Source organism: Lolium perenne, chromosome 4 (genome assembly GCF_019359855.2).
Source record: "Lolium perenne isolate Kyuss_39 chromosome 4, Kyuss_2.0, whole genome shotgun sequence".
Lineage (NCBI taxonomy): Eukaryota > Viridiplantae > Streptophyta > Magnoliopsida > Poales > Poaceae > Lolium > Lolium perenne.
Window position 1 is genome coordinate 8,040,271 of NC_067247.2, and position 26,492 is coordinate 8,066,762.

Consider the following 26,492-nt stretch of genomic DNA (forward strand, 5'->3'; position numbering starts at 1 on the left):
TCCAACAACTCTTCATCACCATTTGAATCCCCCAATGAGAATATTCACATGAATGAAGAAAGTTGCCTCATGGCAAAATCTTCCGAGGTATCTTCTCCTAACCCCTCTATGCCTAACATATCAAATGATTTAGGGGTTGATCATGCTAGTTTAAGAGTGAAACAAGAAATGCTTGATTTTGATGAGTTCATTCTTAACTTGAAAGGTGACACTAAAAAGCATGTTTCAAATCTCATGGTTCGTCTAGCACAACTAGATGATGCTCTTGATAAAAAATGTCAAATAGAAAGAGGGGACTCTCTTGAAATAGCCGCTCTTAAAAATGCCCTTGAGGAAGGACAAGAAACTATAGCTTCTCTGGAAGAGAGACTAGAAACTCTTGAAGAGCCTCAAGATGAAATTAATAAGCTTACTAAAGCAAGAGATCTTGCTAGGGCTAAAACAAAAGTGCTTAAAAAGGAAAAGGCCAAATTTGGTGTTGATCATGAGAAACTTGTGAAGGATCTAGATGAACTAGACAAAGCTCACAAAGCTTTGATGAGTGAATACTCACTCCTCTCCAAGTCAAATGAGCAACTTCAAATTAGGCTTACTAAATATGATGTGCCTAGCTCCTCTACCTCTACTTGTGATCATGCAAATATTATTGAGGAAAATGCTAGGTTAAAGGATGAACTTGCAAATGCCTCCTCTCCCCAAAGTAAGTTGTCTTTGGATGATCTTTTGAGTAAACAAAGATCAAACAATGGGAAGGAGGGCATTGGTTTTATTGCCAAGGCAAAGAAGGCAAACAAGAAGAATGCCAAGCCCGCACAAGAGAAGAAGAAGGTCATCACTAATGATGAAGCCCCTAAGGCCAAAATCATGAATGATGATGATGCGGGAATTGCTAACCCTCACTATGTTTTATTTAAAGATTATTATGGTGATGTTTATACAAAATATGTTGGCCCATATGATGGATATGTTGCTTGGTCTATTTGGGTCCCAAAGACCCTTGTTGCTAACAAAAGAGGACCCATTGAAAAATGGGTACCTAAATCCAAGATTTAATCTCATGTAGGACTATGCCGCCGGTGGGTCAAAATGGGTACTTGATAGTGGATGTACAAGTCATATGACCGGCGGCAAGAATCTCGTCAACGAGTTGAGGCCCAACATTAATGATATCACCGTCTCCTTTGGCGATAATTCTACATCCAAGGTATTGGGTTTTGGCAAGGTTGTGGTTGCACACAACGTTACTCTTGTGGATGTTTTTCTTGTCAAAACCCTTGGTTACAATTTGTTATCCGTTTCCGCCCTTGGCAAGATGGGTTTCGCCGTCTTTATTGATAATGATATTGTGGTCCTCTTGTAGAGCAAGACTCTAAAAGTCGCATTCGTTGGGTATCGCGAAAATAACTTGTATGTGGTGGACTTCTCGGGGTCCACCACGACAAGTGCGATGTGCCTATTCCGAAAGGCGGATGTGGGTTGGTTGTGGCATCGCCTCTTGGCCCATGTCAACATGAGAACTTTGCAAAGTCTTCACAAGGGGAACCATATTGTGGGTCTAATGGAAAATGTGTCTTTTGCCAAAGATCGTGTTTGTAGGGCTTGTGTTGAAGGCAAAATGCATGACTCTCCGCACCGAAGCAAGACTATTATCTCTTCCAAGAGGATCTTGGAGCTCCTTCATGTGGATCTCTTTGGTCCCACCACTCATGCAAGTCTTGGTGCGAAGAAACATTGCTTAGTTGCATAGCTATATCTTGCTTAGTCGTTAACCTTGTCATATAGGTAAATTCACATAGTTGCATATCTAGAGAATTTACCTTTGTGTCAAGCCTAAATTGAAAAAGAACTAAAAATTGGTTAGCTCCTATTCACCCCCCCCCCCTCTAGGTGCGGCATACGATCCTTTCATCCTCACCCCTCGCTTTATGCCTGGACCGAGCCTCCTTCTTTCCCCTCGCTCACGCCAATCCCACCTGCTCCCTCTCTTTCCCTTTCCTCTCCTCCACGCCAAGGAACCAACGGAGAAACCTCATCCCGCCACCGTCGGCCTCTCCATGGCGCCGCCGCCCTGGTCCATCCCCCGACGAGCTGAGACCACCCCCAGAAGCGTCTCGACGTCCTCTACCTCCCCCTGCAAGGAATCGTCCAGGGACGCTGCAAATCGCCGCCGACGACCTTTATTCTTCCTCAGCACCGGCGGGTTCTTCGACGATTCCGGCGAACGATGACCTTCTCTGGCATCGGCGACCGCACGTTGAGCATGCTGGTGAGGTTGCGCACCTCCCAGACATCGTCTACCTCTCCGTTGCTCCCGTTTTCGCTTCCTCACCATGGTCACCGCCGCAACCACCGCAGGTCCCCGCCGCGTCGCTGTTCTTCTGCGCGCTCAGCAGCCCCACCGTCGTCGTCCTCGGCGCGCTGGCCTGCGCTGCTTCCTCGACCATGCGTCCTTGCCTGCACGATGCCCTGCGTCCGCTGTCAGCGACCCCGCCTCCATCGACCTTTTTCCTCGACGCTGGCACGCGCCCCGCCAAGATCTGCAGCGAGACAGCGTCCAACATCAGTTTCGTCAGAAATCGCGTGTACACGTAGTCAAGCCGCTGCCTTGTTGAATCTGTTCGTTGCTATCTTCTACATGTACGTGATCTGAAGCTAGCTCTGTTGGTTCGTGACCACGTCCTAACTCCCAGATAGCTCGTGTAAATTCCCAGCAAGGCCAAAAGGCCAATCCTTTTGCTGTTTTCTCTCTACTGACATCCGTGTTTTCTGCGACAGTTTCGTCAGTTAAACTGTGTCCTGCTGTTGCTGCGCACCCGCATCTATTCCATCGTGATCCAAACAGTAGCCCACTGGTAATCCCTTGCTAATCATCCCGTGAGACGCAAGTTCAAATCCTGTTCTGGCAGCTGGGCCCCCTTCGTCATTCGGACGAGCTAGCCCTCTCTACGGTGCAAAAAGTCCTAGAAGCCGAAGTCCAGTCAGCCGCCCCATCAGCCACCTGGTCCCGCGCGTCAGTGCCTGTGGCTACCTCTTCATCGGTATAAAACGTTTTCCCATTTCTCTATTTTCTGAAAAATTGCTGCAAATGTTCAAATCTTGCATAAATCATATATTTTGAACCATAATTCGAAATACAAAGTATTTTATATGAAAGTTGATCAGAAAAATACAACGAACATGAATATGTCATCTATACATCTGTTTGCATCCCTCATCATATCGAACGTCGATAGTCGTGTATGTTTCACCTTAATGAACCCCGGAGTATTTCGGAACACCGCCTGGGGTTTTCCCTGCTCCGCTTAATATTGAAGTAGATCACCCTTGCCATGCTACTGCCATGTTAAACAACCTTTAACCTTGCCGGTAGAAATGCAACTTCAACCTAATTTGGTTGTCCGGGGCTCCGACTCTGCTTAAATTGGATAAGTGCATTGCATCATCGTTGCCATGTCATGCATATCATCTTGATCATGCTGGATCTTCTTTATCCGTAGTAGTAAGACTTGCACCCGTTGTTTGTCCAGCATTTGCTTCTTCCCGGATAGGATCGCGAAGTGGTGTTGTGAGATACGACAAGTTGTCCGGTTGTTCGTCGACAAGCTATAACAGGTAAGCATTTCCTAAACTCCTGTCTCTGCTAGAGTTGCTCACCTATTTTATTTTACCTTATCTCTTATGCTAGCCTTGAGTTACGTTCTTGTCACGTGTCCTATCCACTTGTTACCTCAAGCAGCCTATATTGCCTCCACCAACCTCCTACAACTGTTGTTTGGTTATCGGGTCTGCCTTGCGAGTCGTAGTGCATGCTAGTGCTGTTTACACCGTGTTACCGTTATCGTTATCTTATCGGGTTATCTGTTGGGGAATCATGACATATGGTTTATGGATATATCTGTTAATATTTGCTTAGCGGAGGCATCGGTGGGTCAGCTGATCGTTTTATGATGGCTCACTTGTGTTTCCTAAATAACTTAGGACCCGAGTTCTTGTTATCTGTTCCGAGACTGAGCGCTCTAACCACACGTGGGTATGCTTACCGGGTCTCCCCTCGACCACTGCCGGAATCTACAGCTTTATCCAGTGGCCACAAATAGTTTGAACGTTTTGTTTCTCCCGGGCATGCAAGCTTGTTTCTTTGTGGTCAGATGATATAATGTTACTTTTGGGGCCTTGTACCCCGTTGTCTCTTGCACGTTCGTAGGTTGCAGAGCCGCTGCGAAGTGGTCATCCCGCTGGGCACTGATAACCTAGTACGCTGACGCAATAGCAGAGTCCGCTTCGGAGCACGGCCGGACTTCGATACGGGTTTAACTTAGTTAGGTGGCTTCCTGGATATTGTTGTCGTGAAGGAGAGTGCGAGACGTCATGCTCCACCTTTTTGCCATTTGCCTTTGGAGTTGAACGTGCGTGTGGGCACTTTTGGGCACCCCTGCAGGGTTACAATCTTTTCGAAAAGCCGTGTCCGCGGTTATGGACGACTTGGAGCTGTATGACTCAACCATAGACAACTTTCACCTGTTGTTTCAATACTAACTAGCTGGGTGACCCGCGCAATTGTAGCACATATCTAATTTATTATTGTATTTCTTGGTGATACCTTTTGTGCAAGTCGTTTGACAGAAATACAAAGTCAAAAAATATTATAAGCAATATGAAAAAAAAATTGGCAGAGCTTCCCTACGGCATACGCACCACTTTTCCATTTAGGTTATAGAACTTTGGAAACTTGGCTAAGCAAACCCCGATCAACATCTTTGTTTAGGGTTCTGAGTTCAATTTTGTATTGGTCGTACTCTACCATTAAACTTGTACTATTATTTCCGCAACTCCGGCAATCAACCTTGTGTACTCACCTGAGTTGTGATTTTTCAACACTAACAAAGATCGTTGGTGTAACAGCTTGATGCATCAATGAATTATCGAAATGATTTACACTCCTCCTTGATCATTCGTGGGAATTATGTGATCTCTCCAGTTGAAACATCTAATTTAAATATGATAGAAAGGACAATGACCTAGATATATGAGATTACTTTCATACATATCCAATTTAGCTAAGGTCAAATCAACAAATACATTTAGTAATATTTTTTTGTATTTGTATGTGTCCCGGAAACTAATTGATTTTCATGTCTTCTATATTTTCTTCCTGATCGACTTTGGATGCATGTATATTTTAATCATAGTTTGGAAGTGTCATCCAAATTGATTTTTATGACAACTATTTATAAATATATTTTTCATTCCAATTAGAGGCCAAAACAGAAGTTTTTTAATGTTTGAGATGAGAATGCAAACTTTGTTAGATATTCTACCAAGTCTCATTTTACGTATGATATTATTCAGAAAGGTAAGAACTCTAGTGTGACATGGTAAGAATTTGTGAGTGATGTCTTTTGTGAAATAGTGCACGCCTCGTGCATAATTCTTTGCATAATTTCTCGATATTTTGTCCCTCTGATCATTTTTCGTGTTTATGGGAGAGCTTGGGCCAATAAACATTTATTTTATTTTTTAACTAAAGATCTACGAAGAACTACGAAGAACTAACCTACTGTTTTGATCAATAGAAAAAGCAAGACATAAATGTACCTAATACCCTCCCAAAAGATTTTAAAGAATCTTAGTTGTAACTTTTCATTTGGAATTTTGAGAATCTAAAAATTAGCTAACCGGGTAAACCCTGGTGAATTCGGATGTAACTTTTTCCCACGATGATTTTGATATATTATACGTTTTTTTTCGACGTCGTATGCAAAAGTTAATGCGGTTTTACCATTTTTCAAAGTTTTTTTGAAAAAAAAATTGAAATTCAAATTTGTTAATTTTCCCTAATAGTAGGTTGCGTAACATACAGGAATCTCAAAAGATTTTATTTTTTGAATTTTCTATTATTTTCTTTTCTATTTTACAGTGTTAAAAAAGGCGATCCGGGGGGGGGGGGGGGGGTGGAGGTGCGTGGGGAGCAGAAAAACCTTTTGCACCGGTTCGTAGACCTTTAGCACCGGTTCGTAACACGAACCGGTGCAAAAGGGTTGGCGTGCCCTTTTAAAATCAGCTTTATAAGGAGTTTTGGTAAATTTAGAGAAGTTAAACTCATAAGATTCACCAGCAAATTTAGTCAAAATTTACATACTTAAGTAATTGATTTTACATCAATTACTAGCGGGGTTGCCCGCGCACTCGCGCGGCTAGATTAGGATTTATACCATTTCCATCATATTTATTTCAATTTATATATGCTAATATTTTTAGTTATTAATTTATATGATATTGCATTAAAGTGGTGTCTTAAATTTATTGATGAGCTGGATTATTATTTTCTGAGCATGTGGTAGTTTGTGCGGATCTATGTACTATATTTTTATTTATTTACTCAGATAAATATGTTATCCGACCTTAGATCGGTCTCATATAATTTGTTGAATTGTATTTCCTTTTGTTTGTGTTATAATGTGCTTGCCACTTGGCAATGACAAATATATGTTCATTTCTCATTCTGTCCATAATACATCTCTAATCCTATTTCAACCACCAGTAGTGATGTGGATAAATGTTACTGCTTAGACATCCTAAATTTTATTTCGATTCAATATGTACATCCTACAGCTGAGAGCGAGGCTACTCAGCAACATTGCCTGGTCTCAAGCAATTTATAGTCTAAAATATATTCATGGGCATCAACATTTGCACCAATTATATCAGTGATATCTAGACCAAAAGTAATATGAGTATATATTCTTATGGCGCAGATTGTGTTAGCCTATTAAATTAATAACAATGAATATATTAGTCCTTGCAGAATGGCTGTGAATATTATCACCCCTACCGATGTAATTATAAAAAATATATTTAATGAGAGTCTTGAAGTAGAAATTGAGCTCTGCATGTACACTTACTTGGTCTTCGGATGTTTAACTCATGGAATCAGAAATTTATGCGTTAATAGCCGTGCTATCCTTGTTGAGATGGAAACATCTAAGCAAAGCGAGGCGCGTGGATGGTATTACTCCTGCTTTTTTTTCGGAACTGTACTCTTAGTTCATGTTGATGGCGTTGATATCCTGCAAAAGAAACGGATTTCGAAATTTAGCTCTTCATCCAAGTAAAATTAAGTATGTAAAAAAAAGAGCGGTTACTCTATCTTAAAAAATAAGCCTTTTGCATATAGTTTTTATGCATTTGTCAGATCATCTGGATGCACAATGCATGCATCACATGTTATCTCAAGAAAAACTGTACCTGCTTGAGTGGACTTGATGCATTGGGCACTCCGTACGAATATTTAGTTCATGGCAGGGGACCCTAGGGAAACTCAGCTGAGCCCCGGCTGATGCAAACCACCGTGGAGGTGCCGGTCCGTACCATTGTGTGCTCTGTGGTTGCTCATCATATCGTTACTGTCCATCCTAACGACCGCATGATCTTCGGATGTTTTCGTTTGATTCTCGCCCCGAAGCTACCAAGTTTGCACGTAGACTGTTTATGTACACGCATGCAAGGCACTGTATGTACCGCACTTTGCTGTCGGATTGTCAAAGGTCTCACCATTATCGTCAAGCTCATCGGAGGTTTTGTTGAGCTCATCGGAGAAGGCATGAAGCTTGTATCTCCATAGCCGCTACCACCTCCGAGACGTGCTTCTGCTGTTGTTGGATGGGTGACCGTCGAGATCGAGGATCACTTCTTGAGTTCCGCTATATACAACTTAGTTGGCTATAATTATGACATAATCATTTCCTTTGTTTAACCCAAACGATGACCAAAATACTTGTGATTCTTGCATGCAACTACAGTATATATTAACATGTCTTACTAAACAAAGTGTTTCATCTCAATCAATAACTATTTTTAGTACTCAGCTGAGCCCCAGGGAAACTCAGCTGACAAATACACAACACAGGTCGATCTATTGTAAATAAGTAGTTGGAGCAAACAAAAAGGAAACTGAAGCTTCGATAGATTACCTTGCTTTGGGCTGTCCGGCTGTGTGGGCGCGATGCAGGACTGAGTTGGATTGATCGCTCTATCTATTATGTACAGCGCCATGCACCGTTTTACTCTGTGTTGTTGAGACTCGAGAGAGCGAAGTGACAAATTTCTAGACCATATAGGATGTATTGTGAAGAAGTAGATGCAGCACTCAAAAAGGAAATTAAATCTCACCGTTATTCACCTGGCGTTAGGCACTTAGGCTGTTCGGCAGGGTGTGCACGATGCAAGTCTTAGTTGGATTGATCGATCTATCCATTATGGCTGCCTGCACTGTGTATACTGTATGCATGAGATTGGAAGCAAACTAACCGTGCCCTGCATGCACAAGAGCAGAGGGAACCTCAGAGAGAACTTGGGAGCGGTGGCAGCATACCTAGGGCGATCGGAATAGATACAACGGCATAGCAGTAGCATGCCTGAGGACACTGCACCTAGGGTGATCGGAATACGACGGCCGCGGCAGCACGCGTACGTGAGAAAACGCTAGAATACATCGGCGGCCATCGGAGTACGACGGCCGCTGCACTATACGTCGGGTGATATCCATTGATCTAAGTAGAGCTCTCTAGGTATGAGTCCAGGATGCGGCGGTCACGGCAGTAGAAAAAAGGTAAAAGGCACCGATCTGAGCGGGCACGTTATTATTGTTTTAATGGCAGTGGTGGGTTTATCCTTCCTAATAGAATCATAACTAATTTTAACTAATCGGAAACAAATATTACGGGAGCAACGTGACAGATTTTTGGGCCCAAAATAATATATGTTGGTACTGCATGTTACGCTCCGTGGTTTTTTATGCATGGCAATTTTAAATCTGAGCCGTTCCCTTTCAAGTGCTAGTAACACGAACCGGTGCTAAAGGTCCCGCACGAACCGGTGCTAATGCCCCCTGGACATTCAGACCGCACGAACCGGTGCTAATGACCCCTTTAGCACCGGTTCGTGCCAAATCCGGTGCAAAAGCTCTTTGGAGGACAGGATAAAAGACCTTGTTTCTACTAGTGGTTGTGATGTATTGTACAAACCATTATCCAAAAGGACCCGACACCTGTAAAACTGAAGAACAAATGAAATATATAAATACATGTTGAGCTGAGTCTTTTGGCTTTACTTGTTGTTTTAGGGTAAATGGCAAGCTGAAGTAGCAACAGTTTCATGATCATTTTCAGCTATCTGCAAGTAATGGAATTTTTTGTGTGGCCTACTATGCAAAAGTACGATTGTTAGAAAATCTACTGGCAACATTAAAGGAGCTATTTCAACATAAAAGAGCAGGAAGAATGTAAACTAATATCCACTGAATTTATATTTACCAAAGTCGAGAAACAAAACGCTGACACAAATTCTGCTCCTGACGAACATAACAATGTAGAAAACAGTAAACACATATATAAATTGTATTTGCTTATTAAATTTGGTTTCATAAGAATACACATCCATTGAGTGAAATGCTTGATGAGCAACCCAAACCAACAACAACAACAAAAAAGAAAAAAAAGATACACAGCCATCCATGCAAGAAAAAAAAGAGAGGGAAGGCGTGTTCTTTCTGAATCTTCACCATAATGTGACTGAATAAATTTCAGTTGATACTGATAGATCGTAGAACTCGCAGCGAAGATCAAAAGCAATGTAAACCTCCATGTTTTCACTTAGCTTCAGCGTACCAACGTGCATCGTGTCAGCTTGCCAGTGTATATAAGACAGTACGCATATGCCATCAAGTAAGACCAAAGCAAATTAATAGAGTGACATAGAAAGAATGCTCCGTGGCTCATTCTGTAGTACGCCTACGTACACACCATCGGGGGGAAGACCAAAGTGAATTAATCGGAGGACAAAACAACTCACACCGGCCACGTTTGCCTCTGCATCGACTTCATTCGTACATATTTTGACTCCAAATCATCTGCCGTTTGATCTAAGCAGACGTCAGGTCGGACACCCTAGACCCTACATATCTGTCGATTGAATTGGGGGGAATTGGTGTGTGGAGCTGATAGCATGGAGTTGTTGGTGCCCAACTTCACCAACATCACGAATTTAGCGATAGCCGGACGGCGGAGAGCAAGCAACCCGTGATTGTGTTCGGCATGGCCACGCACGTGAACCAATTTCTGGAATTTAATAACTCGAATCGGGAGCTCCATGCATCCGGGAGGAGAAATTCTGGGGAGTCGTGTACTCCATCATCCATAAACGTTAATATCGGCGAGAATGACCTGAAGTTCGGTTCATCTGCCGACTGATTCCCTCCTGCCATTGGTACTTCAAGACGTGAGGAAGCAAGTGCTTCTTCAGCTCTCATGCTACGATTCGAATCGCTCCGCCGAGCTGCGCAGGATCACCGATCGTGCCCATGTATTGTTTCTCGTACTCAGATCTGGATAGCAGTATTGAAGATTCTCTCCTGTTCAATTGATATCAATACTCATCAACGGATCCGGCGCAGCTTTCCTGTTGCGATCCGGTCAGGACTCTTGAACACAGTCGGGACTCTTGAGGGAGATTTGTTCAATACCCACCGTTGAAATCATCTCAATTTCACAATGCAGAAAGTACGCGGAGAGGAAGACAATTCGAGGTGACGCGGCGGTCAGGGACATCCAGTAGCCCATGCGCAGCGGCGGCCGGCGGGAACGGCGGCCACAGGAGAGACGATAACAGTTTGGTATCACGGAAGGCGAACATTGTTGGCAAGTCTATCTCGTACACCGGATAGAGACGTAGGTGGGCAGAACAATTTATATGCTCATATCGAGATCGGCTCGGCCGCCCGGACGTTAGCAAGTTAATCTTGAGCGTTGTTTTTTTATTTGACTAACCGTAGCTAATCTATACCATTGGTTGTCTGTTGTTTTAATAATATAATAGATACAAATAATATATCAAATTATTTTAAAAAATAAAACTAATTCATTTCAAATCAGAAAAATACAAATAATATATCCAAATATTCAGAAAAATAAAACTAATTCATTTCAAATCAGAAAAATGCAAATAATATATCCAAATATTCAGAAAAATAAAACTAATTTATTTCAAATCAGAAAAATACAAACAATATATCAAATTATTCTGAACGAAATGCAAACAAAGAATTTGACTTTCTCAGTCTGATTTAGAAGCTAATTGCTATTGAATTCCAAATCAAATATATATTGATATAGTTTATAGAAATGCGCTGCCTCGAGTCTTGGCTAACAAAGCCCATGGCATAAGGGAGGACTAAATCAAAAGTTATTGCGCATTAAAATAGAATTCTAACAATAAATCATTAAATGGATATAAATGCCCATGGATGCAATTCCAATGGTAGGGGAGTTCAAGGCCAGGCTCCTTATGCTTATTAAAACCATGGCATTGAGACGAAGAATCCATTTGCTATTCTAATATTCTGGTCGGTAAACAAAAAAAATGCACTAGCGATTGATTGGCCACGCACGAGGCTGATGGCTGACTATTCGTCTAACAGATCAATCTTGACTGACTACCATCATTATCATTAGAAAACTATTTCCATTAATATATGACTCAGTCATAGTATAGTAATCCGATGGTGCACACTACTCATCCAATCTCCGCCCACAGGATTTGGAAAGTGCGATTGAGAATTCTGCGTTTGCTGGTGACGTCAAATCCCTTCCTTCATCTTTGTATGGGATCCGAGAGAACTAGGCTCTCAGAAGCAATCCATGCTTTCAGAATGAGGCGCCCCGTAGGCAAATTGGGATTCCCGTACTCGTCAGTTTCACTGAAGACTGACAGCCATCTTCGAGACCAACAAGACAAAAGAGAACGGAAATCATCGTCCATTGAGGATGTTTCATTAGAATTCCCCAATCGGCATTCACACACAGAACAGAGAGATTGGATTGTACGGAAGGCCATGTCAGGAAAAGTGTCTGACCATCGTGAATTGAAGTTGAAGAAGGACGCCCCCAGATAGGGTGCATAATGCAATTCTATACGAATCAAGCGTAGGCTCCTCCCTTTTCCTTCTTCGCGGACTTACTTTGTCTTGGCTAAGGATGTGGAACAAAGAAAAGACCACTGACGCAGTAACGAATGACTAAAAAAGCCTCATGGCCAATCAATGGAAGCCTGTGAGTTTCCCAAATGGAGGTAGACCATTCTGGATCACCAACAGCACGCACTTGCTGCCTTGGTTGGTAGGAATTGATTGAGCATTTAGATCGCCCAGACCCTTATCCCAGTCAACGGCCGTGTAGAACAAGTATGAGTATGATATTTCCCACCCAACTACCTTACCTTATAGAGTTTTCCCAATCTCGAACTAGTCGGACTAACTCGTCTCCGGATTTTAGGCCTCGTTGTTGGGTCTGTAGAGTTCTGAAGTACATCCGACGACTTTTCGAAGTTTCTCGGGGGATGCCTCTCTTAACTTAAGGTCCTCCTCCCAAGAAATCACAAAGTCTTCCCTTACTTTTATTTTGTTGTACGAAGAGGCGAAAGCCTCGAGTCTTTCAATCACCTCCTCATAAGAATATGATGGGAACGTTTGGGGGGCTGTCTCTGACAAGGGATTAACTTATCAATGCCTACGGGTTGTAGACTAGGGTTTTAGCGGAAGTAGAGGGCAAGTAGATCTCGAAGGTTTCAGCCGAAAAGTACTCGACGATGTAAAAACTAAGGTTGCGTGAGACAATGAATCGATCCTTTCTTTGTCCCTCGACTCCCCCTTATATAGGAGGTGGAGTCGAGAGATTCGTAGTACACATATTACAGAGTCCGGGAAGGTTTCTAACTCATCCCGAAAGATTACAAGTGTTTTTCTAGCTTTCCTTAATACTAACTTGGGCTCCCGAATCTTCATACTCATCGAGTCGTGGGCCTTCAGTAAACCCCGGGTACCATCTTCGGCTGGCCCATTGGGGATGCCTATGTCAGTAGCCCCAGAGATTTTGCTTGAATCGAAGAATCAGGGAAAATCTCCAACTTTAATCATTCAATAACTATCAAATTTATCACATATCCTTTGGATACGCAATTATATATTGTACAGGGATAATGGTAGTTGGGGCTAGTTCATCTGACGGATCAGGTACTAGTTAACTGCTCTAGTGGCAATCCGCAAAAACCTACTTCAAGATCACGTCCCTGGACATGATCTCGGGATACTGGTGTAAACTTCGACAGGTGCCGCTTTAGGTCTTACCATTCTGTCGAGTCCCAGTCATGTTTTATCGGGTACCTAACGCGTCCGTTAGGATTTTTCTTCGTATCTGTTGATACGGAAAAAAGTAGCAAACCGACGTCAGAGATGGTGCCACGCCGCTCAGAACGGATCTGGGGTCTTACCTTCGCAGAGTTTTGCGGCATTCAGAGATTATTCGCAACTTTGGCGCTCTGAGAATATATTGTCGAGTGCTTTTTCGGCTGTTGGAATAGCACATTTTATTGAGTCAACGGATGACTTATATTGCCCTCCCGATGGGAGTATGTTTCGAGTTATTTGTATAACTCGAAATATGCTCACTTCTTTCTTTCTCTCTAAATTTTTTATAATTTCATCGGGCACGCGAACAGCGTTCCCGATGGGAATAGCCCCCGAGGCTACAACCAAGGACTTGTGCTTGGTTGTAGGCTCAACATCTTATGCCACTATATTGCCAACTTCTCTCGAGCTTTTTATGTCTATCGGGTGCGCGACCAGCGCTCCCGATGGGAGTAGCCCCCGAGGCTATGAACAAATGCTTGCGTTTGATCATAGGCTCTCGCCATTTCTATTTTGTCATACTCGAATTTTTCTCTTTTTTTTTCCGGAGTAGCCCCGAGCATTTGGGCAAAAACTTGTATTTGATCAAAGGCTCTCGAAATAATCGATAATTTTTCTCTGCCGCCAATTCCCTTACTCCTCACTGCCGAGATTTTCCTTTAGTCAATGTCGTCACTACTGACGATAACCACGATCAGTGTATCGGAAAAACGCGAGTACTGTTCTTTCTCTGTCTTGCGGGCCCAGAATCCTCACCACGTTTACACGTTGTGCAAGTGGGGGACCCACGTCCTCCGCTTTTCTTGGCGCACGCACTGTAACGCCTGTTCCGTTCCTTCACAGTCAAAATACTCTTTTACCCCTTAGCCACGTGTACAACATCCACCGCCAAAATTACTCCATCCAACGGTGCGCTGCTTCGCCAATTCCTTATATAAGGTCTTCTTCTTCCTCCGTTTACACTTTCGCTTGCGCCGCACCTCTGCTTCTCCTCTGCGAAAAATCCCCATTGCGCCCAGAGCTCAACCATACTCGCACGCTGCGCCCTCGCCATTGTTGATGCCACCACGTGCGCAGCTCACTCGCCACACCGCTCCCGAGTCCAAGATGGCGGCGGAAGATCTGGAGTGGGAGAGATCCAAGATCTCCCACCAAGATATGAACTTGATGAAGAAACTCGGGCTCACGAAGACGAAGGACGCGCTGCGCTTCCCCAGCGACGAAAGCTATCCCTCTTCTCCAATCGAGTATCGGGTCAGTTTCGTCGACCACCTCATTCGCGGCCTTTCTACCCCCATTCACGATTTCCTCCGCGGTCTTCTCTTTGTTTATGGGGTGCAGCTGCATCAGCTGACTCCCAACTCCATCCTCCATATCGCCATTTTCATTACTCTTTGTCAATGCTTCCTCGGAGTCCCTCCTAACTGGGCTCTGTGGAAGCGCATCTTCTACCTCCGCCGTAATGGCTCCCACAACTTCGCCTACAACATAGGCGGTGTTGTTATTTGCGTTCGCCCTGATGTCGAATATTTTGACGTCAAATTCCCCGACTCCGTCCAAGGGTGGCGCAGAAGGTGGCTCTACGTGCGCGAAGAAAGCGCCAACTCAGTGGAGTACAACATAATTCCTTTTAATGGAAGCGTCAAGATTCTTCGCCGCCATTCCTGGGACGCTGAAGCTACCGAAGAAGAGAAAACATCGACAGAGGCGCTAATGTCTCGTATTCATGAACTTCAGAATACTCGCGGCAGGGAACTGTCGGGTATCCAAATCATAGCTTACTTCCTTAGGATTAGGGTGCAGCCTCTGCAGGCTCGCAAAAATCCCCTTTGGACGTATGCTGGCGAAAAAGATGCTAATAGGATCTCCAAGGACCTTTCTGTAAAGGACTTCGAGAAACTTATCCGAAGAATTTCATCACTCAGCAAGAAAGATCCTATTCCATCTTCTTGCCGTGTGGAGCCATATAGTGTCTCCAACCCACTCCCCAAGGTATTTTCTCCAACTAGTTTTTTATCCTCTCGATTTTTTTGTCTTCCCGATTATTTTACTATTTGTCGACTGTTACTTCTGCTGATTTTCCCCTGCATAACTTTCTTGTCGACTTTTCTTGCCTTTGTAGAATCATCCAATTCTAGCTTCTCTTCCTCCTCTTCCTGAAGATGGAGAAGTCGAAGAACAGGCTGTTGTCACTGACGACAACCAGGGTACTTCTCGCCCTGAGAGTGAAGTCGCGGGTTCTCAGAAATCCGCGGCTTCTTCTGAAAGAGAAGATTCTGAGGCTACCGCATCGACACACTCCCTCCCCTCCGCTGTTTCTCCAAGGAACAAGAGAAAAAGGGACGAAGTTGACGATTCTGGCACCTCCAAGACCGGCGCACCTCCTGCCGAAGAAGTTGTTCCTACCGAAGAAAGGACAACTTTCAACCCTTATGAGGATGCCCTTGTCAGCTCGTAAGTTCTCTATTGCTCTTTGTTGTTTGCTCTCGATATTTTGTCTATGTTGTTTCTTACTTTGTCGCCTTTTATTGTAGTGGCGACGAGGATGAAAATCCACCTACTGACGCGACTGCTCGAACGAGCACGTCGCAAACTTTAGTCATCTCCGAAGCTCAACCTGATGAAGAGGAAACTTCGCCTCCTCAGCAGGACGTTGAGCTCACTGCTCCAATTGTGAGCCCCCGTGCCTCTTCACCGAAGAGAGCTAGGGTTGAGCCAGCCAAGGAACCCTCCCAATTAATTGGCAGTTCCACAACTCCTTCATTGGATGATGTAAGTTCACTTCTGTCGACTCCCCTCTTTTTTGCGTCCCGAGGATTTCAATACTGTTGATTCCCCTCTTTTTTGCTTCTTACTGTCGAATTTTTCAATTCCTATATTGATTTTCTTTCTCTACTTTTCTTTTGCAGCCTTTGATGAAGGAGTTTCTTCGTCTCGGTACCCAATTCGTCGGGTATCGTGACCATTGCAAAGAGCTTGAAGGTACTTGACACTTGTTTTGCTGCTTCTCTTGTTTCTCCTATGAAATAAATTCTCCTGCTTCTCCTTCATTTTTTGCCATGACACTTGTTTATTGTCGATTGTTTTGCTAGCCAATCTTGCGGAAGCTAACAAACGTGCTGATGCTCTTGCTCTGCAATTGGAGCAAAGCGAAAATGCTCGCAAGAAGGCTGAATCAAATGCCGCTGTTATTGAAAATCTTCGAAAGAGACTTCACAACGCGGAAAATTCTTTGAGTGAAAACATCACTCAGCAAACTGCCCGCGAGGAAGGGATTATCTCTCGATTAGAATCACAGAGCCGACGTTTTGTCAGTAAGTGCTCTAACCATTGCTTGTTCTTTGAATACCCATGCTTTTCTTGTCGTGCTTTTTTCCTGACGAACTATATTTTTGCCTTATTAGGGAGGACGCAGCAAGATTATGATCTAGAGAATCCTGAAGGTGATCGCCTCCTCGACGCGCTCTCCCTTCTTGAGATCCATGGAGATGAAGCACGCCAAGGTCTTACTGACGCGAGAACAGTTCTGTCTCGGCTTTTTCCCTTCCACTTCGCGAAGAAAGAAGAACCCGAGTCTTTTACTGCCCTCGCCCAGTGCTTCATGTCGAAGGAAGATCTTGGACCCAGTCTTCGACAAGAAGGCTTGAAGATTGGTGTTGAAGGCACCATAGCTTTGGTTGCTAACAGCCATCAAGATGTCGACTGGGCCAAAGTTGGCGATGTGAAGGATATGGAGACGAAGAAATGGCAGTCTTTGATTAAGGCTGCCAAGCCCAATTCGAAGAAGATCCTTGCTTTCCTTGGATTCAAGCCAACTCCGGCTCCTAGTTCGTCGAAGCCGGAGGTCAAGTAGACCACCTTGTCTTTCTTTTTTCGCTGTACTTTTCTTTTAATGCTGTCGCCATAGTAGCTCTGGCGACAACTACCCCATTAGTTCAGTAGGAACTTTCCTTTGTAATAGCCATGTAAATACCTGTCTTTATTAATGAAAAAGCTATGTTGCCGATGTCAACACCCGGATTTTTAAGTCCAGATGCCTATTATGCCATTCATCACAATCCCAGGAATATTGTTTTTGCGAGACATAATAGATTGATATCACAGAACATCATTCATTACAACATCGTAATTGTCTTACAACAAAAGATCACATGATCCAGTCTCATTACAATAGTAGATGATCTATTGATCAATTACAAAACACATAGCGGAAGCGAAGTAGCGTAGTAGTAGTCCATCTATTCCACAGGCAACTGTTGACGTCAGGAGTGATCCTAGTTGTCGTCGACGTCCTGCTGTCCTTCTTCCTGGTTCTGGTACTCCTCTTCATAGTCTGGCCATTTGAATAGCCAGGGACAAAGCCATGAGTACTTTAAAGTACTCGCAAGCTAATACTAAGATAAATACTATCAACTATAGTAAGGGGGTTCTAAGCTCTAGTTTCATTTGCATAAAGCCAGTTTTATTTCATAAACACTTTACTAAACAAAAGCCCTTTTCAATTCACTAACTCAAGTGGGAACATTAGTGTCATTCCCACAACTCAGTTGTGATTCAAAGTCAAAGTCACCTTTCAAACTCAAGTCACAAGTCACCATTCATATTTTTAGAAAAATTTCTGATGACGGAACAGTATGGCCTTTCCAACTGTCCATAACCGAGGACGCGGCTATTCGAATAGGTTTAACTCTGCAGAGGTTGTACACTTGTGCCACAACAATTGCAATAGTTCGTCAGTAATCGGCCACTGATTTATCGTACGCAAGACGTGAACTACCAATCCTAACCTTTCATTTACATACTCTAGTATAGGCACCTCTCCCCATGAGCTTGGCCTCCCGGTGAAGACAGATACCACAGGAACCGCACAGTGGCTTGGGCCGGACATTCACCTCATTTCACGTCATTTCATATCAATTCACCACTCCCCAGGCAGCCTCAAGCATAACCCCTATGACGCTTGTTCAGAGGGAACCCATACTAAAATACGTAAGTTTCCAGCTAAGCCTTACCCAGATTCAGGTATTGTGGGGGTACTTGTAAAATTGGAATGGTATCGCATCCGAACCCAACCATCAGTGTTTTTTGTAAAATTCACCAAGTCATTCACCAGTCATATTCACCTTCAAAATCTCTCAATAGAATGACTCATCATTCCAAGGTTTTCAAAGTCATTTCAATTCACAAGTTCCCAACTAGAGTAGTCACTTTTAATATTGAGCACTAGCCACTAGTTATGAGGGGTGCTAAGTATCTTGGAGCTTGCTAGTCTAAGTGTGATACTCTTGTACTAATCCAAGACAAATCAAGTGAATCATAAATCAAAAAGTACTTTGATAAAACAAAAGTAAATAAAGCTTGTAAGGTAAAACTGGGAAATAGGATCATAAGCATAAAGTAAATGGGGTAATGCCTTGCTCATGGTGAGCTTTGCACTTTGCAAGAGTATTATCTTGCAAGGAGATTAGCTTGCCTTGAGTGGTGTACTGATCAAAGTGGTCTTCCTCTTCCTGGAAGTAGACCTCCTCCTCCTCGGTGTACTCCTCGGTACTAGCGTCTACATACGAGTATAATACACACAATTACCACACAAAGCCTAAGTACTAGACTAAGCACACACATAAATCACTCCTACTAAGCTATCAATCAACATGCTTAGTAGTTGAGTTGACTTAGTTTTATTCTTAGGAAAAATAATTTCCTCTCATTATAAATATTAATTAGAGTTTCTATTTATTTCTTGAGAGAAAATAATTTCCTCTCATTGAATATTATTAAGATTTAATTTCCTCAATTAATGCCATATGACCTAGGTTGACCAAAGTCAACCTCTTCATAAGTATCAATTGGGAAGTGATTTAAATGAGGTACACTACCTCATGCCTTTTTAATACTCATGATTAAAGATTTAAGATCATCAACTAACTTAATATGAGTTTAAAGTTGACCATAGTCTCTACCCCATATTAACTTAGTTGAGACAAGATTTAAATGAGACCAAAACATCTCATAAGATTTAATAAGTAGTTTTGAATAATTCAAATACTACTATGAGAAAGATTTAATATTTTCAAACAAGAACCTATGGGTCATTAATACATGTGTCATCAACTCTCATTGAATCACTTGGATTAATGATTTAAATGAGATGCTACACCTCATATAATTTAAATACTATTTTTGAAATAGTTTAAAATGAGCTAGAAATGGCCATATAGCCACTATTTGAATCTAGCCCATGATCATATGAAACAACTATAGTATTTTATTACATAATAAATTAGACCACATCAAATGTGAATTATGAGAGTTGGAATCAACTCAAAAGCATTTATGGTTGATTTTTAGTAATTGTTTGAAGTTTGAAAAGTTACTGCTTTGTTATTTTTACTATTCAAATTCTACAACATATTTTGATTTGAATCCAGTGTGGTTGGCTGGGGCCTTTCATGAGATTTCTAAATATATAAAATTTATCAAAAAAGACCGAGCAGAATTGGAAAGATTAAAGATTTGGCAAAGCATGTGAGAGCAAGAACACAGAAAATTAAATAAAACGAAGTTTGAATTTCAAACGCGGGCGGGAAGGAAGTGGGCCGGCCCAGTTGCTGCCCGGGCCGTGCTGTATGGCGCATGCACGTAGCCGGCGCGCGGGAAGCACAGGGCGTCAGATCAAGATCCGACGGCCCTGGGCCATCGTCTTCCTCCCGATCCCGTGAGCTTGCGAGGCCTATTTCTCCCACCTCGGTGCTCGGTTGACGGCGGGGTTGGGCTCGTTCGACGGGGCTTTTCAAAGGCTTCAAGATGGTATAGGGCTCGGTGGCTATGGTGGCGAGAAATGGCGCGGCCTTGAGTGATGCCGCCGGCGAGCTTCTTGCTCCGGTGAGCGGCAAGGAGGGAGAGAGGGAGGCTCTAGGAGGGAGAGAGGGAGGCTGCTAGAGGGTGTGGTGATTTCCAATGGCAGGGGAGGGGTTTATATAGCGGCTGGAGGCACGGGGCGCGACGGGACCGGCATGGTGGCGACGTCACGGTGCACGGCGGGCACGGGCGTCTCCGGCACTGCTGCTGCGTCAGGAGGTGAGCTCATGGGTAGGGGAGGATGCGTGCATAGTGGCGCGGTTGATGGCGTCGTGTGCAGGGCGCACGGGGTCAATGCCGACGTCGGCGTCCTTCAAGGGCGTCGCGTCGTGGCGTCGTCCTGGGGCTTGGGCAGGTCAACAGGCATGTCTGGCAGGTATGCGAGAGGGAGAGGACACTGATGGTGCAGGGTGACGCGATGGAACGCAGTGTGCACGCGGGGAGAGGGAGGTGTCCACGGGTTGGTGACCAAGTACTTGGCATGGACGATTTTAGTCCACCACTTGCTCTCCTTGTCCTATGGTGATGTCTAGCAGTGGTAATAGGTCAAGAGTGAGGGGTGTGACAAGGTGAGAGAGAGGGAAAATGGCCAGGGCAGGTGGGTGCATGGTGGTGACCAAGTGGGTGGCATGGTGATGGCATTGGGTGTGTGTGGTGCATTTTCTTTGTCTATGAGGTCATGGCATGCTTGAGTGTGATGAAACCAGGGTAAGTGACAAGGTGGGCATGGTGAGAGGGGTCTAAGGCTTGCACATTGGATCCTAGCAAAAGTGTGTGTGACATAGGTCATGTACTTGGCTTGGTTGGTGTCATGTTGATGATGTCAAGACTAGGTGAGGTCATAGGAGTTGGTGTGGTACTAGTTGCACTATGGATGAGCTCAAGAGAGAGAGGGTGAGAGGTACTTAGTTGGTGGAATAGTGGTTGTACCTTAATTCTATTCTATGTGCTCCACATATAGTACAAGCAAAGGTCTCATGTGTGTTGAATTTTGACCAAATTTCTGCATGGATAGGTTCTAAATAATGTTTGGCACTCAATGGTGGTCTTGGTTTGAGGTTTGGAGTTGGTTTGTAAAATTTCTAAATTTTGAGGGAATCTAGAATTGGTTTCAAAGTTGCAACTTGGCACCCTTGTGCTAAGCAATGGTCAACTCTCTGGTCAAAGTGGTCAACATCAAAAGTGTTCACCTTGATGAGGTCTTGGATGACCTGGCTTTGGTTGAAGAAAAGTCAAAGCCAGAGGGGTAAAGAGGGGATCATGTTAAAAATCACACAAATGACCATCATCACATGTGAGATGGTTTTGAGATTTCCTTTGATTTGATTCTTGTTTCTTTGATGCAATTGTGTTTTTTTTATCATATGTAAGTATTCTACAAGCAATAGATCAAGCAATGGTGGCCTTTGGTGAAGCTTTGCAATTTTGGCCTAAGTGTATGTGAGTGAAATTGGGATTTTCTCCCTATTTGATTTCTACCCAAATGAGTTGACTTTTGTTGACTCTAATGTGGTTCTTATTAGTTTAGAAACATTTTCCAACCATTGAAACCAATTCAAATGGTCTTGTTCAAAGATTTGCAAAAATGGCCATAACACATAAGAAGTGATGTGTCAATTTTTATTATTTTTGAAAAGGGTTCACCTTGCTTTTCTTGGACAAGGGTTAGGGTCAATTTGGTGTTATAATAGGTTGAGAGATGGTTTCCCATCATTTGGTCAAGGCTTAGAGTCATAGGTCAAAGTTTGGTGAAATGGCTATGTGTCTCCTATGCCTCTATGCATATGTTGCATTTGAGTTTTGAATTGAGTGTTCTTGGCCCATTTGATGTTGTTGAGTGTTGAAATGGTATATGGAAGTGATCCAACCATTCACAACCAGTCCTAGGTTCAAACTTCTCAAATTCACAAATTTGCACTTTTCTCTCATATGCCTCTATGGCATTTTTAGTTTCTTTTTAATTTCTTTGGAAAACACTTGGATTTGGTTTGATAAGCCTTAGGTAAGGTGTATGAAGGTTTTCCAAACCTCTAAGCAAAGTAGAAAAGCTTAGGGTAAAGTTTTATAAAAATAGCCATAGGCACATATACCTTTTTCTTATTTAATTTCCTTTTATTTCATTTTAACTAGTAGGGTGAAAAGAGGGGTGAGGTTTAGGGTTTAAGATCACTTTAAATACTAATAACAAGCAATCATGGCAATAGCACAAGAATTAAGCAAGATCACTAAGCATCAAACTTAATTGAATAAAAGTTTTTGTTGGTTCCAAAATTTGGAACTAGGGAAGTTCATTTGTTTTATTTTGATTTTTTTTTTTTGGGATGTTACAGCCGAGGTATTGATGTCGAATTATTTTCTCTCCAGTTGATTTTTGACAACTATACCACTGGGCCTCATTCCTCGGCTGCCCTGCCTGCGGCGTCTTGCCCTAAAAGGTCCTCCGCTGTCGAATATATTGGAGGTTTGTCGAGTGTTGAACAAAATGAGGACTTGGACGAACTCCGTCGAGAACTTCAGTCGAAGAAAAAACAAATTCTCGTGATCATGGAGCAGTCTCGAAGATCATCTTAGAATGAGAAACGAGCTATCCAACAAGCTCAAGAAGCCATGGCGTTGAAGGAAACTGCAGTTGCTGAGGCTGCCGAAGCTACGCGCCGAGAAAATCATATGCTTGAGCTGATGAATGATGCTAGCTTGGATATGGCGGGTATGCTCCGCAAAACTTGGTCATGTTAGTTTAACCTTACTATTTTTTAATCCTTGCTGAAGTTTCCGGTGGAGCAGGTTCTTTCTTGGATACTGCTGCCGAAGATCAACGTGTTGAAGCCCGAACCAACGTGCTTGTCAGGCTTGCCCGTGAGCATGGTGCCAATTTTTGGGTCACTCCTGAGCGAACTCGCCAAATAGTCAGATTTCAAGATCGCGCGAGTCAGGTCCGCGATTTTCTCGACTTCTGTACGAAAACTTTGTCTTTAGTCTACAGCACCATGTTTCCTCGCAACAAAATCCCAGACACCCTTCCTGCTTTGATGGAGAAATTTCGAGATGCTCCTCGTATTCATCAATTTGTGCGGGCTCAACTGGAAGCTGGGGCAAGATTCGCCATGATTATGATACAGATCTGCTACCCAAAGTTGGATCTTACTCAAATTGTCGACAAGTGTCTGGCTAAGCAGGCGAAGCGAAGGAGAAACGTTGACAAAATTGATGACACTGTGCGCCCTATAGCAGAAAAGATGATGGACGAACTGCTTCGGCTAGATGCAGAATTCTTTGTGAGGGGTAGTTACGCTGAACATAGCACTGGTGCTGCAAATAACGAGGGAATCAACATAGACGCTATATTGAATGCTGATTGAAGAATTTCTTTGTTTTGTCTCTGTCGAAGAACGCCTGTATATTGTAATATATATGTTGTCAAATATCTCGAGCTATTTTTGTTTGAACAAGCCCCCGAGCTTGTTATTGGATCTTCCTGTATGTCTGTATTGTTTTGCGAGGTGTGTTGCACCAAAGCGAAATTTATTGTTTTGTAAGTTCTCTTTTGTCGGTAGTTTATATATGGTAGCTGCTGGGTGCAAGCCCCCGAGCGTGTCGATAAAGAAGATATATATCACCAATATCTTTTCTATATTGCAGCACCGCGAGCCCGCCTCATTAAAAACCTTTCCAGCCCCACTCGGTGCCCTGAAAAGGAAAAGAGTGCGTCTGAAAGCTCGCGGGCGTTTCAGTACATTGTATTTTTACAAAGGGGGACTATATTTCGACTCTAAGCGTAGAACCGCCTGAGTTGCGCCACGTTCCAAGGATTTGGCTCCGCAACCCCTGTCTTATTGTCCTTTATCCTGTATGCTCCTCCTTCGATTACTTCTGTGATGATGTAGGGACCAAGCCACGGCGACTCGAGTTTTTCATTACTTTTTTGAGTGAGCCGTAGAACTAAGTCGCCCACCTGAAAGGATCTTGGTCGTAAACATCGACTGTGGTAGTTCTTCAGGTCTTGCTGATATTTGGTAACCCGTGATAGCACTTCATCTCGAGCTTCATCAAGTGCATCGACATTATCCTCCAATGCTTTTCTTGAGGCCTCTTCGTCATATTCTGTGACCCTTGGAGAATCATGTTCTATTTCTATCGGCAGTACTGCTTCAGCTCCATGGACCAGAAAAAACGGGGTTTCCCGTGTCGCCGTATTTGGTGTTGTTCGAATACTCCATAACACGCTGGGCAACTCTTCAGGCCAGGTATGTTGAGCTTTTTGCAATGGCGCCAGCAAACGCTTCTTGATACCATTGCAAATAATTCCATTGGCTTTTTCGACTTGGCCATTGGTTTGCGGGTGCGCAACTGATGCAAAGTGTAGTTTGATACCTACCTCTGCACAATATGCCTTGAATTCCTTGGATGTGAAGTTACTACCATTGTCCGTGACGATGCTATGAGGTACTCCAAACCGAAAAACAATACTTTTCACGAACTTGATTGCCGATGCTCCGTCTGGTGAATTTATCGGCTTCGCTTCTATCGACTTGGTGAATTTGTCGACAGCGACGAGCATGTACTCGTATCCTCCTGGCGAAGCCTTGTGCAATTTTCCCACCATATCGAGACCCCACTGAGAAAAGGGCCAAGACAACGGTATTGGCATCAACTCTGCTGCTGGAGAATGAGGTTTTGCAGCAAATCTCTGACACGCGTCACAAGTACGAACTATTTCTTTCGCGTCCTCTATTGCTGTCAACCAATAAAATCCTGCTCTGAAAACCTTGGCTGCTATAGCTCGACTGCTTGCATGATGACCGCATATTTCTTCGTGTACATCCTTTAAAATTATTCTTCCTTCTTCAGGTGTAACGCACCTTTGTAACACTCCCGAAATACTTCGCTTGTACAACTCCCCTTTGACCACAGTGAAGGCCTTGGACCGCCTAATAACTCGCCTTGCTTCAACTGGATCGTCGGGTATTTGTTTCCTTAGGATGTATGATATGTATACTTGCATCCATGGAATTTGTACCATCAAAACTAGGTCCTGTTCCTCCTCTTCTTCTACTGTCACTTTTATAGCCCCCGAGGGTTTCTCGTCCTTCTCCTTCTTCTTTGGTTTCTTCGACTTTGTAGATCTCTCGGCTATCTCTTCCCAAAATACGCCTGGTGGAATTGCGAGACACTGCGACCCAATGTTTGCCAAAACGTCGGCTCCATCATTGCTTAATCTGCTGATATGTTTTACTTCGCACCCATCAAACAGCTTCTCCAGCTCGTTGTAAACTTCCTTGTATGCTATCATACTATCGTTGACTGCATCACATTGGTTCATGACTTGCTGAGCCACCAACTGTGAGTCGCCAAAGATTTTTAATCGAGTTGCACCACAAGCCTTCGCCATCTTCATCCCGTGTATGAGGGCTTCGTACTCTGCCTCATTATTAGATGCGTTTGGAAACGTCATTCGCAGGACATATTTTAATTTGTCGCCTTCAGGTGATATTAGTATCACGCCTGCTCCAGCTCCCTCTAATCTCTTGGACCCGTCGAAATTCATAGTCCAGGTTCTCGATAAATCCGGGGGTCCCGTATTTTGTAACTCCATCCACTCTGCGATGAAGTCTGGTAGAATTTGCGACTTTATTGCTTTTCTTTTTTCATACGTGATGTCCCGAGGGGAAAGCTCTATTCCCCAAAGGGAGACACGACCCGTAGCTTCTGGATTGTTTAGTATACTGGATAAAGGCGCCTCATTGACCACTATTATCGAGTGTGCCGAAAAATAATGCCGCAATTTCCTTGTGGTTGTAAACACTCCATATGCTAGCTTTTGGTACTGCGGGTACCGTTGTTTTGAGGGAGATAAAACTTCACTGATGAAGTATAGTGGCCTCTGTACTCCATGGAGTTTTCCTTCTTCCTCTCTTTCAACTACAAGTACTGTGCTAACCACCTGAGGCGTGGCTGCAATGTATAGCAAGAGGGGTTCCTTCTCCTTGGGCGCCACCACGATTGGTGGTGTCGAAATTGTGCGTTTAAGATCCTCGAAAGCTCTGTCGGCGTCCTCGTTCCACTGGAATTTTTCTCCTTGCTTGATTAGAGCATAGAACGGTAATGCTTTTTCTCCTAGTCTGGCGACAAATCTGCTTAAAGCTGCGACTCGCCCAGTCAGCTGTTGTACTTCTTTTAACTTTGTTGGCTTCCTCATTGTTACGATAGCTTGAATTTTCTCTGGATTGGCTTCAATCCCTCTTGCTGAGACTAGGAACCCGAGAAGTTCTCCCGCAGGGACGCCGAAGGAACATTTCGTCGGGTTTAACTTGAGGCAAAACTTATCAAGATTGTCGAAGGTTTCCTTTAAATCCTCAATCAATGTTGACCCCTTTCTTGATGTTATAATGACATCGTC

General features: G+C 43.5%; 1 protein-coding gene across 1 annotated transcript; it reads left to right on the forward strand.

The window, feature by feature from the left end:
• Positions 1–2,224: 2,224 nt before the first annotated feature.
• On the forward strand, positions 2,225–17,191 carry LOC139838819 (uncharacterized). Its single transcript, XM_071828844.1, has 4 exons — positions 2,225–2,266; positions 2,356–2,563; positions 16,330–16,551; positions 16,642–17,191. Exons 1-4 carry the CDS (start codon positions 2,225–2,227, stop codon positions 17,088–17,090), a joined length of 921 nt encoding a protein of 306 aa, XP_071684945.1. The 3' UTR covers positions 17,091–17,191.
• Positions 17,192–26,492: the final 9,301 nt, after the last annotated feature.